Here is a 15,173-nt window from a genome sequence, read left to right on the forward strand (position 1 = left end):
CTGTGGTTATTTTAAAGATTGAAGCATTAAAGTGAACTCTGTTTCACAAAAAAGTTAAAAGGCTAGCAAGATAATGTTAGATCAATGGAGAGCAAGTGAAGTCAAATGAAATCAAGTCTTCCACGAAGATTATTTTTCTTCTTTATATTCTTCTGTAGTTCCCAAATAGTCTGTAAAGAACCTTTGTTTTGTAAGTAGGAAAGAAATGTTTTATATTTGTTTCTATTTTTTACATGTAAAATTACCCAGATGGTACAATCACAAATACCCGGAGAAGAGCACAATCACAACTAAAGAGAAAAAAGATGAGAAAGGAGTGAAACTAGAAATCATTTTAAACTCCTCTTTCTACTTTTCTGCAGATTTCAAATGGTCTCCAATGAAAATGAATTGCTTTTACAAAGGCTTGGAAATGCCGATTTATGAACGGTATTTTTGAAGTCTGTTTGCTCAAAGTGGAACACCCTCTCCTCTCCAGCTAAGTCTCCTGAAACCTTAGCTGCTGTAACAACTCATTTGGCAGAACTTCAAACGGCCCAGAGTCACACGTGCCGCTGCTCCACCGTATTCCTCAGCCGTTTCCGGGCTCTGGGCACTGACCAGAGGGCAGGCACACAGGCTGAAGAAGCAGCGGGCAAAATGGCGGGAGACAGACCTGGAGTCAAGGAACCAGCACCCAGAGGTGACACCCACTGACAAAAGCCCTCTGGACAAGTTCCCTCATCTTCTGCTCTCAGAAGATGCACAGAAGGAAGGTGGAGGCTGAGCCAGTCCTGACCAGCTAGGAGGTTCAAATTTCACTCTTCTGTAGGTCTATGAATCCAATTTGATGACAGAGGTAACAATCAATTAGTGGAGCTCTACAATCAACCACTTTCATGTGAATGATGCAATGCAAGTGCTCAAGTGACTTACTGAAAAATTTTTCGATGAGAATTAGAAAAGCATTTATTAACAATTTATTCACACACACATACACATAAGCTGGAATATCAGAAATACATCTTAAAAAAACAAAAAGGGATACAAACATGATATATTCCAAAACTGTACTTTGACTAAATTTTTATAATTTACTTCCTTATTAGCCTTCTGTCTAAAGATTAGGGCACAAAAACAAGACCAAATACATAAAAGCTGGGTTTGCATTCGATGAGAAAATCCAGCCAGAAGCATTCAGATACACTCAGGTCGTCATTCATTCAAGTACCTACTGAGGTCCAGAACATGTCAGGTACTGGAGACAGAGGTAAGTAAGAAATGAAGGCACACACAGTCAATAAAAGGGGCAGATGTGAAAACAAATACAAAATAATGGAATTAAATATAACAGCATACTCACACTCAAGTCCCAGTGAAATCAGAGAGGAGGGAATAATACACTCAGTAGGAAGAAGAGCCCCGAGGAGACAGTGGGAGGGAATACTCGGGCTAAGTCACAAAGGATGGTAGGTGGGCGTGTGGGTATTTCTGGTTTAGTTTTATAACCTATGTCCACCCTGGATTCTTGACTGGAAAATGCAGAAATTCCACATAATCTTCCAAGTCTAAGTGTAAATCTGTCGCTTTGATGATGAGCTCCCTACCTTAAACGCTCCCAAAGGATGCCTGGATAAAGGTGGCTCTCCCATCCCCTCCCCGTCTCCTTCTGGGACCCTGGTCCTCACCAATCCGAGTCTTGTCAACAGCAGATGGGAAAAGCCTCACTTCCTCTGGAAGTCCTCGAAGCACATGTTCAGGTACCTCAGCCAGGCTCTCAGCAGCTGCAACAGGCTCAGTGTTCTGCAAGTCAAGAAACAGAAGGATCAGAGCAGAGGGAAGCAAACCCAGTTAGCGTTTTTTTCTTTTCTGGTCCAATAAGCAAATATGCAAAACCGTAACTGAAACCTGAAGCTGGCAAGCCAGACCAAGACGACCATGCTGTGGAACATCTCAGGAGCTGCTGTGATGGCTGTTTGTGAGTCTCCAAAGGAAACTACCGCCACCTTCAAGCAAGTCTGTGTTAATCTATTTTGTTCCAGCCACCTGTAGTCATTCTCAAAATATGTAAATATCTGGCACCATACTATTTTAAACTCCCACAGAATCTGGAAGTACAATACAGCTTAAGCTTACTTTTAAGTCAAAGGCTACCATCAGCATTTTAGAACATTTAAAAAATAAAACCCAACACTCCCTACTTAAAAGAATACTTTCGGCACACACTGTAAAGGACCTCTCACCCCATCTATGCTTTCAAAGCTCCGGCAACAACACCCCCTTTAACAGGGGCTTGAATATTCCAATCAGAACACTACAACTTTTTCTGGGCCCTCAATGGAAATGTGACCTTTCCAGGAAACCGTAATTTACCACTTGTATCAAGTCACTAATAGCAAAGTCGCCAGAATATCATAGTCTTAAGAAATAGAATTTTATACATTACTAACCAGTTTTCACTTTAATCTTAAGAAATAAGATTACTATTAGGTATGAATATAAGGGAACCGAAAGGGGAAATCTGAGCCAACTGGTAAAACATGACTATTATTTTAAAATTAACACTCAATCAAAGGAAAATCAAGTGTCTTTTAACTCTTATCCCATACACCCCAAAGAACTGATGTGCATCACAACACCACTAAGAACGATGGGTTCTATAGTCTAGGTGTTTTTTATTTCACTGCAAGGGAATCATTTCTCAAGGACTTTCAAAGAAAGCAAAGTAGGCAAAAAGCAAACTCCAACCTAAAGAGGTTAATTTTCCTACAATGAAGCTCTTACAGATCTAAGAATATTTTGTGCAAAGATGAGAATATCATCCAAATTTGTGTACTCCCAACATTTCGCTTTTTTTTCTTTTTTTAAGTATCAATAGGCTGCTTCAAGAGAAATAAATCCCATGGCAATGAGCAACTCATTATGAAAGTCTGCTCTCTGGTCTGCTCTGAGCTGGAATGCACACAAGTGGGCATCTACAGACTGAGATTCATTTCTCCAGCAGGGCAAAGCCGCCTGTGGACCCTTCAGAAGCACGAATGCTTTGATCCTGCTGGATCTACAGCGTGGTCCTGACAATGTCACCAAGCACAAGTTAAATGCCTCCCAAAACATGGGAATATCAAAACTGCCCCCAGAAAATGGGTCTTATGGTATTTTTAATTAGCTAAAATGTGAATAAATTTAGCACACAAATGTCTCACTTTTAAATATAGTACCTCCATTTTTAAAACTTTAATCTATAAACGGTTATTTTGGCAACATGAATAATTTTTTTTCCAATGGAGGAAAAGGTATTAAATTGGTAGTCAGTATCCTAGGCTACATAATAATTAAACACTGATAAATTAAGCAATATTAAGAAGTACTTAGCCAAAACTCCGAATCCTATCAGTGTGTGCCCATTAAAAAGCAGAGTGAGGGCGCCTGGGTGGCTCAGTTGGTTGGGCAACTGCCTTCGGCTCAGGTCATGATCCTGGAGTCCCGGGATCGAGTCCCGCATCGGGCTCCCTGCTCGGCAGGGAGTCTGCTTCTCCCTCTGACCCTCCTCCCTCTCATGCTCTCTGTCTCTCATTCTCTCTCTCTCAAATAAATAAATAAAATCTTAAAAAAAATAAAAAAATAAAAAAAAAAAAAAGGCAGAGTGAGGGAGTTTTCTTCTCCTTCCTCAGATGGGACCCTATTCTAAGATTTAAAAGGATTTGACACCATTTAACCTCCCCAAGAGCTTTGAAAAGACAGTGTGTCAGCTACTCTAACCGATCCTTCCAGGCACTAGGACTAACAAGCTAATATTTCCTGAGAAACTCCTTGGGGCCTCAGTGCAAGGCACTGTACTAACAGTCTTCCACGCATGATGGCATTTACTCCAAACAGCTCAAGGGGCAGGGACTGTCACTGCAGCCCCCACCCCCGGCTTCCCCCCAACCCTCACCGTCCCCCAACACACACACACAATGAAAGAAACTGAAGCTTAGGGAAGTTGTCTAAATTGCTCAAGGCCAGGATTTGAACCTCTGTCTGTCTGACCCTGAGCCCAAGTTCATAACCACTGTGCCATTTCCAGTTAAGATTCTCCTGGATATGGTCTGAGAATCTAATGTAAAACATGGTTAACTATAGTGGACAGCATTGTATTATAGAATTGAAATTTTCTAAGAGTGTAGAACTTAGATGTTCTCACCAAAAAAGATAAATATGAGAGATGATGGATGTGTTAATTAACTAGATGGTTGCATATATCAAAATACCACGACATACACTTTAAATATCTTACAATTTGTCAATTATACCTCAATAAAGCTAGAAAAAAAAATATCCTGCGGAATATAATCTGAGAACCTATGCCCTAAAACCTCCAAACTTCCAAGGAAGTGTCAGAAGGAGACGGCTGACATTCCCACAGGAAATGTGTAACTTGAGTGTAATATGGAGACCATGTACGTTTACATTTCTGATACACCTATGAATATAAAAGACCTCAGCAGAGCTGCCCCTGGAAAAAGATAAGACTAATTCCTGTGCACTTATTTACCTGCTTTCAGTGAGCCCATGTTTTTAAATTTGAGCTCATTTAACTAGTGGAGGAAAGCGTTTTTTCTGTTTATGTTAGTATCCTTCGCACAAGACAACTAAAATTCAAGGACCTCAAACCACACCAAGTCAACCCTGGCCAGCTCCAGGAATTTCCTCTCCCCTTTCCAGCAGCAGTGCCTATGGCTGGAAACTGCCTCTCCTTTTCCTTATTTTTCCTTCACAGCTCTTACCACAATTTTAAGTAATTATTCGTACAATTATGTGTTTAATATACCTCCCCTGATAAACTACAACGAAGACAGATGGTGTCTATCTTATTCAGTGTTGCATTCCCAATGCTTAGCAGTAGACATGACATGTTTGTTGTCACTTAAATACTTGAATGAATACATAATTCTTGTAAATGGACTTAATCTTTTTTTTAGAAAAAGGAGGGCTAGAAATAAATAAAATAGCAGGGTCATCAATCAGAAAGCATTTTTTCCATGTGTGCCTGAATTTCTTGAATTTGAGGTAGGTATATTTCTAGGTCAATAAAAGAATTCTTTTTTAGAAAATGTGATATATGCTCTCAATTCCCAGCAGCCAATTTACAAGTAAATCTTTGGAAGAAAAGAATTTTTAAGAGAATATTTCTCTCCCCCACACACTTATAAACTGGGATCTCATTTACACAAACATACATACATACATACGTACATATACATATATATATATGTATGTATGTATATATATATATGATCTTATATATAAGATCACAATCTGATCCTGGGAATATTCCCCAGATTAATTTTTTTCTAAAAGAAATTGCAGCATCTACTCAATTTCTGAGTGCCTTCAACGTGCCAGGCAATGTTTTAAGCATCTCATTTGCCTTAACAATGTGTCACTCTAGTGAGGAAGACAGACAAAATCAAGCAAGGATATATAATGCCTGGTACTTATTGATGCTATGAAGAAAAATCAAGCACAAGAAGGGGACACAGTGATGGAGATGGAAAGGGTGCTATTTTAGACAGACAGAGTGCTTCCAGAAGACCTCTCTAGAAATGGGAAGGGCATTGTGTGAGAGTATGGAGGGCAAACACGCCCAGAAAGGTAATCAGCAAGGGCACTGGTAATCCAGCAAGCCTGGTGTGCTCAGAGAACAGATAGGCAAAAAAGACCAATGTGTCCAGGGCAGAGAAGGTGAGGGAAAAGCAGATGGAGCTGAGGTAGGAGAGGAAGGCAGGGGAAGTGCCTGAGAAATCAATCACCTGCTGAAATGCACAGACTATGAGGAGTAGAAGGTGACCAACCAGAGGCCAAACTGCAAGCTCCACAAAGGAACCTTGGCTGCTCCTTCCTCTGGGGTGGCCAATAGCCCCCCAGCACCCCATCCTTGCTGTCCCGGAATAAAGGCACGTCCCTATTTCCAGGGTTTCTGACACTGATCACTGTGATAAGCATAGAGGACGTTACAAGGACTTCTCTGCTTTCCTTTTACATAACAGGAAACATAAGAACTCATTATTTCACTGCTCAGTGAAGTATAGCCTCCAAACATGTATCAGTGAACTGATCTGGAGCAGTGCGGGTTAAATCTAATGTATTAAATTTAAGCTAATTTAGTAAGTTACTCAGTTATTATCAATTGATCTTCATTAAATCAATGTCTCCAACTTCCTAACTCAAACTCAAAGAAAGTCAATACCCCCTTCCCTCGCCTCCCCTCCCCAATTCATGGCCAGGAGCAGTTCTCTTTCATTCATTCAGTCCATCCCTCGATCACTAACAAACATTTCCTGAGAGCCGGCTGAGGCTGGCACTGTGCTGGGCAGTGAAGATATGATGGTTAATAAAGCTGATCCAGGCCCCCTCCTCACGGAGCTCTTTAGACAAACTCTCTTTTCCTTTCCCTAATACCTAATACCTTCCCTTTGGCCCCGGATGACCTCCCCATGCTGGATGGTGGGGGCAGCTTCAGGAGTAGGACATTTACTCCTTCCTCTGAGCCAAGCTCTGGGCTAACCATCTTTCCTGTATTACCTCACAAAAATCACAGCTAACATGGACAGATACTCAGGATCCCACTCAGACACGATTCCAAGCTCTTTCTATGCAACACCTCATTTAATCCTTGCCCCACCACTCCGGTAGTAGGTACTTTCACTTTCCAGACAAAACTGAAACCTGCCCACAGTCACAGCTAGTAAGTGGCGGAGCTAGCATTTAAACCCAGATAGTCAGGCTTCAGGGTCTAGATTCTCAAATACTATGCCACAGAGCTGTCCTGTCAAGTAACTATCCCAAGCTACGTGGTTTTAAAGTAACAGAGCCAAGACAAAATCCAGATGGACTCCAGAGTCCACATTCCAACCACTAAGCCAGCGGGGCCTCGCACAATCATCTAGGGCCACCTGTCGGGGGTCCACAAGGTCAGGGCTACTTTTACAATAACACTGAGATGTCATTTGCCCTCTTCATCCTCAGGTGTGTAGAGGGGAGTTTTCCAGGGGTCGTGACAAGTGATGATGTCATCCATTCCACTAGCTAATGGATCTGGGATGGCTGGGATAAGTAGCTTCTGATCTTGTGTTTTAAAATTTTCTGATTTATGAATAAAGCCTGTAGTCTAACTAACTCCTGAACTAGGTCTATTTCCTGATTCTGATACTGTAATAAAGATGTTACACCACTGGGTAAAGCTGAGTGAAGAAGAGTCCAAGGACTCTCTGTACTACTTTTGCAACTTCCTGTGATTCTATACTTCCAATTAACATTTTTGTTTCAAGGAGTGCCTGGATGGCTCAGTCCGTAGAGCATGGGACTCTTGATCTCAAAGTCTTTGAGCTCAAGCCCCAAGTTAAGCTTTAAAAAAACAAATGTGTTTCCATTTCTAACATGGTAAATATCCACTGATCTAATCCGCATAGACAAAAAGCTGGAGGATTACTGCACTAAACAGACCACCTCTGCTCCTCGGGCACCTCCCACCTCAGGCCTGAGAAGCAGAGAACAAGAGAGATTCTGAGAGACCACATGGAGAGAATGTAGGGACCCAAGAGGAAATCGAAGAAGGAGGGCTGGGCCCACACATCCGCATCCTGCCTCCCCCCTCCTTCTCCACTACGACTGGAGGGGCTGCTCCCTACGGGCACAAGGGGGGGGTTTCATATTAAGGGTTTCACTGTGAATCACTAAAGGAGAACAAGGAAAATATATCAGAATAAACTGGGATAAGTAGATTCAAAGGCAATTAAAGGCAACAACTTCTTGTCTGCGCCCCTTTCAAGCTCCTGCACAGGTGCGAAAGAAAAGCAGCAGAGCTCCTCCCCTTTACTTGAAGCGCTGGCATGGTGGGGCCGAGACCCAACAAGGCCAGACCCATCAGGGTGCCCGAGGCCTCCGCCCTACCCTAAGGAAGCCTGTCCCCGCTGTCCTAGGAGCAGGATTTCCCCCGAGGCTCCATTAGCACACTCTCCACCTCTCGGGGCACTCTGCACTTTGTAAGCACTGACTGGCTGGCTTGTTTAATGGCCTCTCCACCAGAGGCAAGTTTAGGCTGCAGACACAGGGGGCAGGTTCTAGGTCACTCATCACCGCACCAGGTGCCTGATACAGGATGCCTCGCTCTGAGCGGTGGTTGCTGGAAACAAACACGTATCCGGCAGTCAAGTGCCATGAAGTCTGGGTGCACAGAGATGACTGTACGAGGGCGCAGACTCAACTGGTAATGGAGTCCAGCAGAGCGGATGAGATCAGAGACCGAGACACAAGCAAGGACAAAGCCCTCAGGATGCCACTATCTAAGAGTGGAAGACAAGGCCAGGAGCAACGTCACAGAGGAAGAAGGGGCACCAAGAACAGGATGTCAGAAAGGCTGGGGAAAAGGTTCGAGGAAGGGGGAGATGTCAACAGTCAAACGCTGCTGGGGAGCTCAAAGTACTGTCATGTCCTAGCCCTTTCTCCAATTCCCACTGCTTCCATCATCCTTCCAATCTGAAATAACCCAGCAGTCTCCTCATCCTACACATGTCCAACGCGTGCCCCATGAACCAGCACTGCGCCGCCTGAGGAAAGCAGCAGCGAGGACAAGACGGGTTCTGCCCGCCTGATGGGGTGTCCCACTGGGACCCATGAAATAAAGAGTGTGATAAACAGATAAGGAGTGGACACTGTCCCAGTTAGGGTAGCTGTGGGGATGGGGGCGGGGGGCATCTTAGAGAAGATCACACACACACAGACACTTGGACTTGAAAGATGGGAATGGCCATGTATTAAGGACTGAGCATTCCAGGGAAACATCCTGAGGAGACAAAGGGCTTGGCATGTTCAGGAACAGAATGAGATCATTGTGGCTGGGTCAGAGTGAGCCAGGGAGAAAGCAGAACCTGTAGAACCGTGAACGCCAGGGCAGAGACCCTGGAGTGCATCTGGAGAGCGATGGGACACCACTAAAGGAGACTGACAAGATGTGATGGGATGGTTTTCTGGTTTCCAGTCTCTTCTATATTCACCTTCTCTAAACCCCCTCTGCCTTCTTGATTAATCATTCTAAAAAGCATCTGGTTCAGAAGTCTTTTTAAAAACTTTCGAAATAAAACCCAGTAGTTACTCTACTGGTTTCGGAGTCTTTCAAGGTTCGAGAGAGGCAAAGTAAATTAGGTACCTGAGAGCTCTTCCCAACCTGACATAACCCTTCCCTTTGTCCAGAAGGAGGCTTCTACTGCCTCCTAGTGAGTCTGTTATTGCTGAGACAGCTGTCAAATCTCAAACCACCTTCCTCCAAGGCAGTAAACTATGGAGCCACAGCCTTTCAAGTCAAATGGGAGTTTGTTCGGTCTATCTACAGCTTTAAGGGGAAAAAAAAAAATTCTCCTGGAAGAAATCACAGAAAAATCCCGATTTTACTCTTAAATGTCCTCCCTGGTCCCTACAGGCACCACTCTCTGGAGGTCCTCCTAACTCCTTGGGGTCTTTCACAGGTCAGGTTTTCAGCTGACAGGGCTCCCAGACCACTGATCCTTCTTGCCTTCAATTCTTCTGACCAGTCAGTATCTTCTACAGCCTTCCAGGTCAAGTTCAAACCCTAGTTCACCCATGAAGATGTTCCAAACAACTCACGATAATTGGCCGCTTTTCTGACTTCCTATGTGGTCAAGTTTATGTTGTTGTATGAATACAGAACTCTAGGCCTATAGAGAGAGAATGGTCCCATGGGGAGAGACACGGTCAGCAATGAGGGGGTTTGAGGTCAGTGAGGGGGTTTCTGTGATAGTCCACACAAGCAATGCCTTGGTCTGAACTAAAGCACTAACAGTGCTTAGAAAGTATGTTATTGGGCAGAATCCACACTTGGTCACCAGCTGAAAATAATAATGATGATGATGACACTTGCACAGTGTTTCCTATATGCCAGGTATTGGCCTTTACCTTTATTAACTCATTTGACCACAACCGCATGGGGTGGCCACCACTACTACGTCTATTTAACAGGTAAGAGAGCAAATACTAAGGGGTCAAGTGACTTGCCCAAGGTCACACAGCTGGAGTGGCCAAGGCAGGACTGAAGGTGGAATATGAGTCACCAGACAGCAAAGGTGAGGAAGAGCTAAATAATCCTATAACCTTTTTCTCTATCAAAGCATTAATATCAGAATAACAAAAAATATAAACCTTCTTGCCATAGTTCCTTCCACAGTTATATAAGGAAATGTCATCCAAGTTGCTAATTCTTTTTCAAATTTCAGAAATAATATATTTTCATTCAGAAAGACAAGGCCCTAGATCTCATAAAAATTGCTAATTTATCTAGTAGAAAACATGATTCAAAATGAGATTTAAGTGCCACCATCATTAAACATGTTAATTTTCTGAACTATACATTAATTAATTGAGGTTTAAGTCCTAACACATAGGAATCACCTTACTTAGTAGGAAGTCTCTTTAAAAAGTCTGAAAAATCAAATTTGCATTTATAATTACTTATAAAAATGTAATTCTGTATTAATAATATGGTAAAACAGCAAAAGTGGTTTCAATTTTTTATACCTTATGTATTTTATACCTATAGATGTAGATAGATCGATCAATCGATCGATCAATCGAGGACAAGGAAAAAAGGGGAAGATAACCTAAAATGAAGGATAGAAAGCCATCCAAGTTTTCACTCAATCTTTAGAAATACAATTATAAACAGATTTACCTGCATGGTCAGATGGTCCCCCATAAAATGTCCTCTGTGAAAGGAATAAATTACTGATACCTACAACAACATGGATGAATCTCAAAAACACTATACTGCTCACAAGGAGACAAACACAAAAGAGCAAGCGCTAATGATTCCACTCATGTGAAACACAGGAAAAACCAACCCACAGGACAGAAAGCCAATCAGTGCTTGCCCGGGGCAGGGGCTGGCGGGGGGAATACTAACGGCAGAGCAGCAAGAAAGACCTTTTGGGGCAGTGGAAGTATTCTACATCTTGAGAGCAGTGGATGTAGGTACTTGTCAAACTTAAGACTTATACACTTCAAATCAGTACATTTTAATACACAAAAACTATACCTCAAAGTTGGTTTTTAAAGTAAAATAAGGGCACATGGGTGGCTTAGTCAGTTAAGCATCCAACTCTTGGTTTCAGTTCAGGTCATGATCTCGAAGTCATGGGATCGAGCCCCACATCAGGCTCTGCACTCAGCGTGGAGTCTACTTCAGATTCTCTCTCCCACTCCCTCCGGCTTTCTCTCTCTCTCAAATAAATAAACAAATAAAATCTATAAAGTAAAAAAAAGTAAATGACTTCTACACTCTCCTATTTAAATCATGTTCAAATGAAACTTTAATGGTCCCAGAAAATAAAGGATAAAAATACTGATGCCAAGAAAAAAAATATTTTTTTCTTTCAAGATTTTTTTCTGACCCAACTCAAGCATTCCTCTGCTCAAAACCCTCCAACAAATTTCCCATCTCCCCAGGCAAAGTCTACTCTGATCTTCACAATGACCACGAGCTGAGCGCACACCTCTCTGCCCACTCATTCCTCCCTCATCTGCTCTGCTCCAGGCACACGGTAGCCTTAGAACCAGCCTGCTCCAATCCCTACACTCCCCCCACCTCTTAGATAGATACCCCCGGAATCGGGAGGCTAACTCCGCTACACAGCACCATGTGGCATGACACTGGCACTGGCCTCTGTGACGAGGCTGCACGTACCATCTGAGATAGGCAGTACACACGAATGTCTTTATTTTTAAAAATATAAACATAAGCAAGTTTTACTGGTATTTCATTTAAATTTATATCAGTAACTCTTTTTACATACTCCACCCAGAAAACGACCATAAATTATTGTATCTGGTTGTAATCTATTTAATTAAAGCACCTAGTTTCTTAAATATTCAACTTAATCAAAACACTGGAGAGCGACAGCAGTGGTTGGCAGAGGAGATCAGATTGAACATGGCTTCGCACTGAGAATGTGTCACAGTATATTCACACTGAGATCATATTATTCTGCAACAGACTAATGATAATCACCACAGTTAATTGCTGTTAGCAGCAAAAGATATCCGAGAAGCAGAGTGCTAATACTTTAAATTCTATGAACCACTCTTCTTGGTTTAAACTTGCAAACAAGACTCTTAGCTACTATTCTGGGAGCAAACAATGGGGGATGGGGGATGAAACAACCTTCAGTTTATTGAAACAGCACTAAGTTGTGTTTGGTTAAGGAATGAGTATGACTATAATAACAATAAAGAGATGAGGACACAGAACAAGAAAACCTTCACACCATCTCTGGAAAACAAATATATCGAATAGTTCTGAAACACGTAAGAGAGTGCCCTCTCTCACAAAGCTGGCAGGCCCATTAAATTGTCCAACTGGAGAAACTATCCTCAAATACGGTGTTAATCTGAATAATAAACAAGCTTATTGCTATCCTCATGCCCAATAAAGATAAAGGTGATGCTCTAAAAAATGGAATACAGATGTCACTGTCCCGTGGCTTTCCACTGCAATTCGAATAAAATATAAACTTCTTTCTATGGCCCTTAAGGCTCTATGAATCTGACCCCTGCCCCTCCCCAACTTCATTTTGTCCCAGAGTCCCTGATGCTTGCCAAGCTCCAGCCCCCAGCCTGCTCTGCCTGTGCCCTTGAACCAGCAAGTTCACTCCCACCTCAGGGCCTTTGCACTCACTATTGGCTCACTCTACCGAGATTTTTCTTTCCCTGGATCTTCATATATCTGATTCTTGGCCATCACGTGAGTCTCTGTTTTAATTGTTAGTCACCTCTTCAGAACAGCCTTCCCTGACCGTGGAATCCAAAGAACCTTTCCCTGCCTTCATTCATCATTCTTTACCACACTACTAGGTTTCACTGTCTGCAAGGCACTTTTCACGACCTGAAATTGTCTCGTCTTCTGCTTTTCAACTGTCTCTCTCTGACTAGGTAAGCTGCAGGGCAGAGCCCTTGCCTGTCTGGTTCACTGCAGTGTACAGAGGAACAACGGGGGAACGAATGAACATCCAGAACAGCGAAGATAATGCAACTATGGATGGCTTATCACAGTTCTCAGGTTGGATCTGCAGCATCCAGTGATTAAAAACCGCTTTTGCTATTTTACTACATAAAACTTTTTAAAAGTCTAGAAGGCTAAGTTGCTAAATTGTTCTGCTACAGGCTACTGGCAATACTTTAGATCAGGATGTAGAGATGCTGCAATCATAAGCTACTATGTTGATAGAAAGTTTCAAATATCAGGAACAACTTGAGTTACCCAAAGATAGTTTTAAAAAAAACCTAACTGTGACTCAAATCAGAAACCAAGACAGCTGTATTACCTCATTAGGGCTAAAACTTACACAATGCTCCATGTCAATTATATCTCAATAAAGCTGGGGAAAAATCACTGAGGCTATACCCAAAATACTACAATTCTCCTCTCCTCCCAGGCACCTGACAGGATTGCACTGCCCCCACCCCCACCCCGGCCAGCCCCTAACACCCTTGTTTTAAGTTAGATGTGGCCATATGATGACCTCAGGCTAATTAAATATGAGTAGACATGATGTATATTGAGACAAAGCCTTCATCATCTCTGGTTCTTGAGCAACTACAACAGTGGATTCACACAGGATGTGCAGAGAGAACAAGAAATAAAAGGATGCCAAGTTAAGCCCCTGAGATTTTGGAGCTGCTTGCTTGTTAGCACAGCATAACACAGCTTATCCTGACTGATACATCAGTATAGCATGGTGGCCAAGAACCTGAGCTTCGGAATCTGACAAGCGAGGATGTGAATCAGAGCTCTATCACTTACTGTTTGAGTGGTCATGTACAAGCCATGGCCACCACTCTGGGCCTTAACGCCTTCACCCATAAAATGGAGGTAATACCTACACTTCAGAGAATGGTTGCAAAGACTAAACGAATGAGAAAATAATGTGTGCAATACTTAATGGAGTGCCTGGCATGTTGGTTAAGCACTCAGTAGACAGGAAGTGGTAGTAAACTCCAGCGTATCTATTTTAAACTACCATGAGCATATTCAAATTGTGGAACTTTGCTCACCCTTGATATTCTATAAAGTAAAGCACTCTAAACTCTCTATTCAATGAGAAAGTAATTTATAAAGTTTTGGATTCTCCTAGATAAGTCTAGGGGGAAAAAGGGAGGAAAATAGGGGAACATCTCCAAACTTAAATATTGGGGTGGGTGTGGAATGCAAATGAAGCAAGGAAAGGGTATCTGTGATATACAATGGAGAGAAAAGAAAATGGGAGAATGAAGTGGAAGAGCAGAGTGGCTCTCCTCTTGCCTGCCAACCAGGCCTGGACCGAACTGGAAGGAACAAAGGCTCACAGGCAAAGCAAGCAGAGTTCTAAGCTGGGAAGGTAAGAGAAGGGGTAAGTGTTGAGTAGAGAACAAAGCAGAAGGGAAGGAAGGACAAAGAACATGTGGATCTAGAGGCTTTGTGGAGCCCGGAGCTGGGGTAAGAGAGAGAGCCTGGGGAGCTACCGCACCAGGAGCCACTTGGAACAACACTGGTCTAAGACTGAGCAGTTCAGAACACTGCTTCAGTAGGCAGCTCTTAAAATACCGTGAGACTTCCGAGTCTGCTGTTTCCTCTAAAGAACCCGTTTGCAAACAATATGGTCTGCTCACTCTGGGGATCATTCAGTCCCTAAACCTCAACCAGCACACACATATGAATGAATGATACTGTGCTACTGTCTTCAAGACCATGACCACCATAAGAGATAGATCTGAATGCTAACTGCTAAAATTCATCTAAGCACGGTTGCTCAGTCCCTAGAGAGAATAATCTGACCGTAACATCACCATTAAGATTTTAATTAAAAATCAATCTGGTTCAGGGGCACCTGGGAGGCTCAGTCAGTTAAGCATGTGACTCTTGGCTGCAGCTCATGTCATGATCTCAGGGTCATGAGTTCGAGCCCTGCGTTGGGCTCCATACTAGGGATGGAGCCTACTTAAAAGAAAAAAAAAAAAAAAAATCAATCTGGTTCAGGTGTGCCTGGCTGGCTGGCTCAGTTGGTGGAGCATGAGGCTCTTGATCTCAGGGTCGTGAGTTCGAGCCCCACGCTGGGTATAGAGATTGTTTAAATAAATAAGCTTAAAAAAAAAAATCAATCTGGTTCAAG

The 15,173-nt window shown here is 42.7% G+C and overlaps 1 protein-coding gene across 3 annotated transcripts in view; it reads right to left on the bottom strand.

The window, feature by feature from the left end:
• PRDM2 (PR/SET domain 2) overlaps positions 1-15,173 on the bottom strand; it is a 118,053-nt gene that overhangs the window by 85,557 nt on the left and 17,323 nt on the right. For all 3 annotated transcript variants that reach the window (XM_032393312.1, XM_032393305.1, XM_032393309.1), the window contains one exon: positions 1,668-1,782. Coding sequence is in view for 2 of the 3 variants with exons in the window: in XM_032393305.1 (XP_032249196.1) it covers positions 1,668-1,782 (115 nt within the window). In the remaining variant the exon portion in view is untranslated. The remainder of the gene's footprint in view (positions 1-1,667; positions 1,783-15,173) is intronic.

The sequence above is a fragment of the Phoca vitulina genome, unplaced genomic scaffold (assembly GCF_004348235.1).
Source record: "Phoca vitulina isolate PV1807 unplaced genomic scaffold, GSC_HSeal_1.0 scaffold2, whole genome shotgun sequence".
Classification (NCBI taxonomy): Eukaryota; Metazoa; Chordata; class Mammalia; order Carnivora; family Phocidae; genus Phoca; species Phoca vitulina.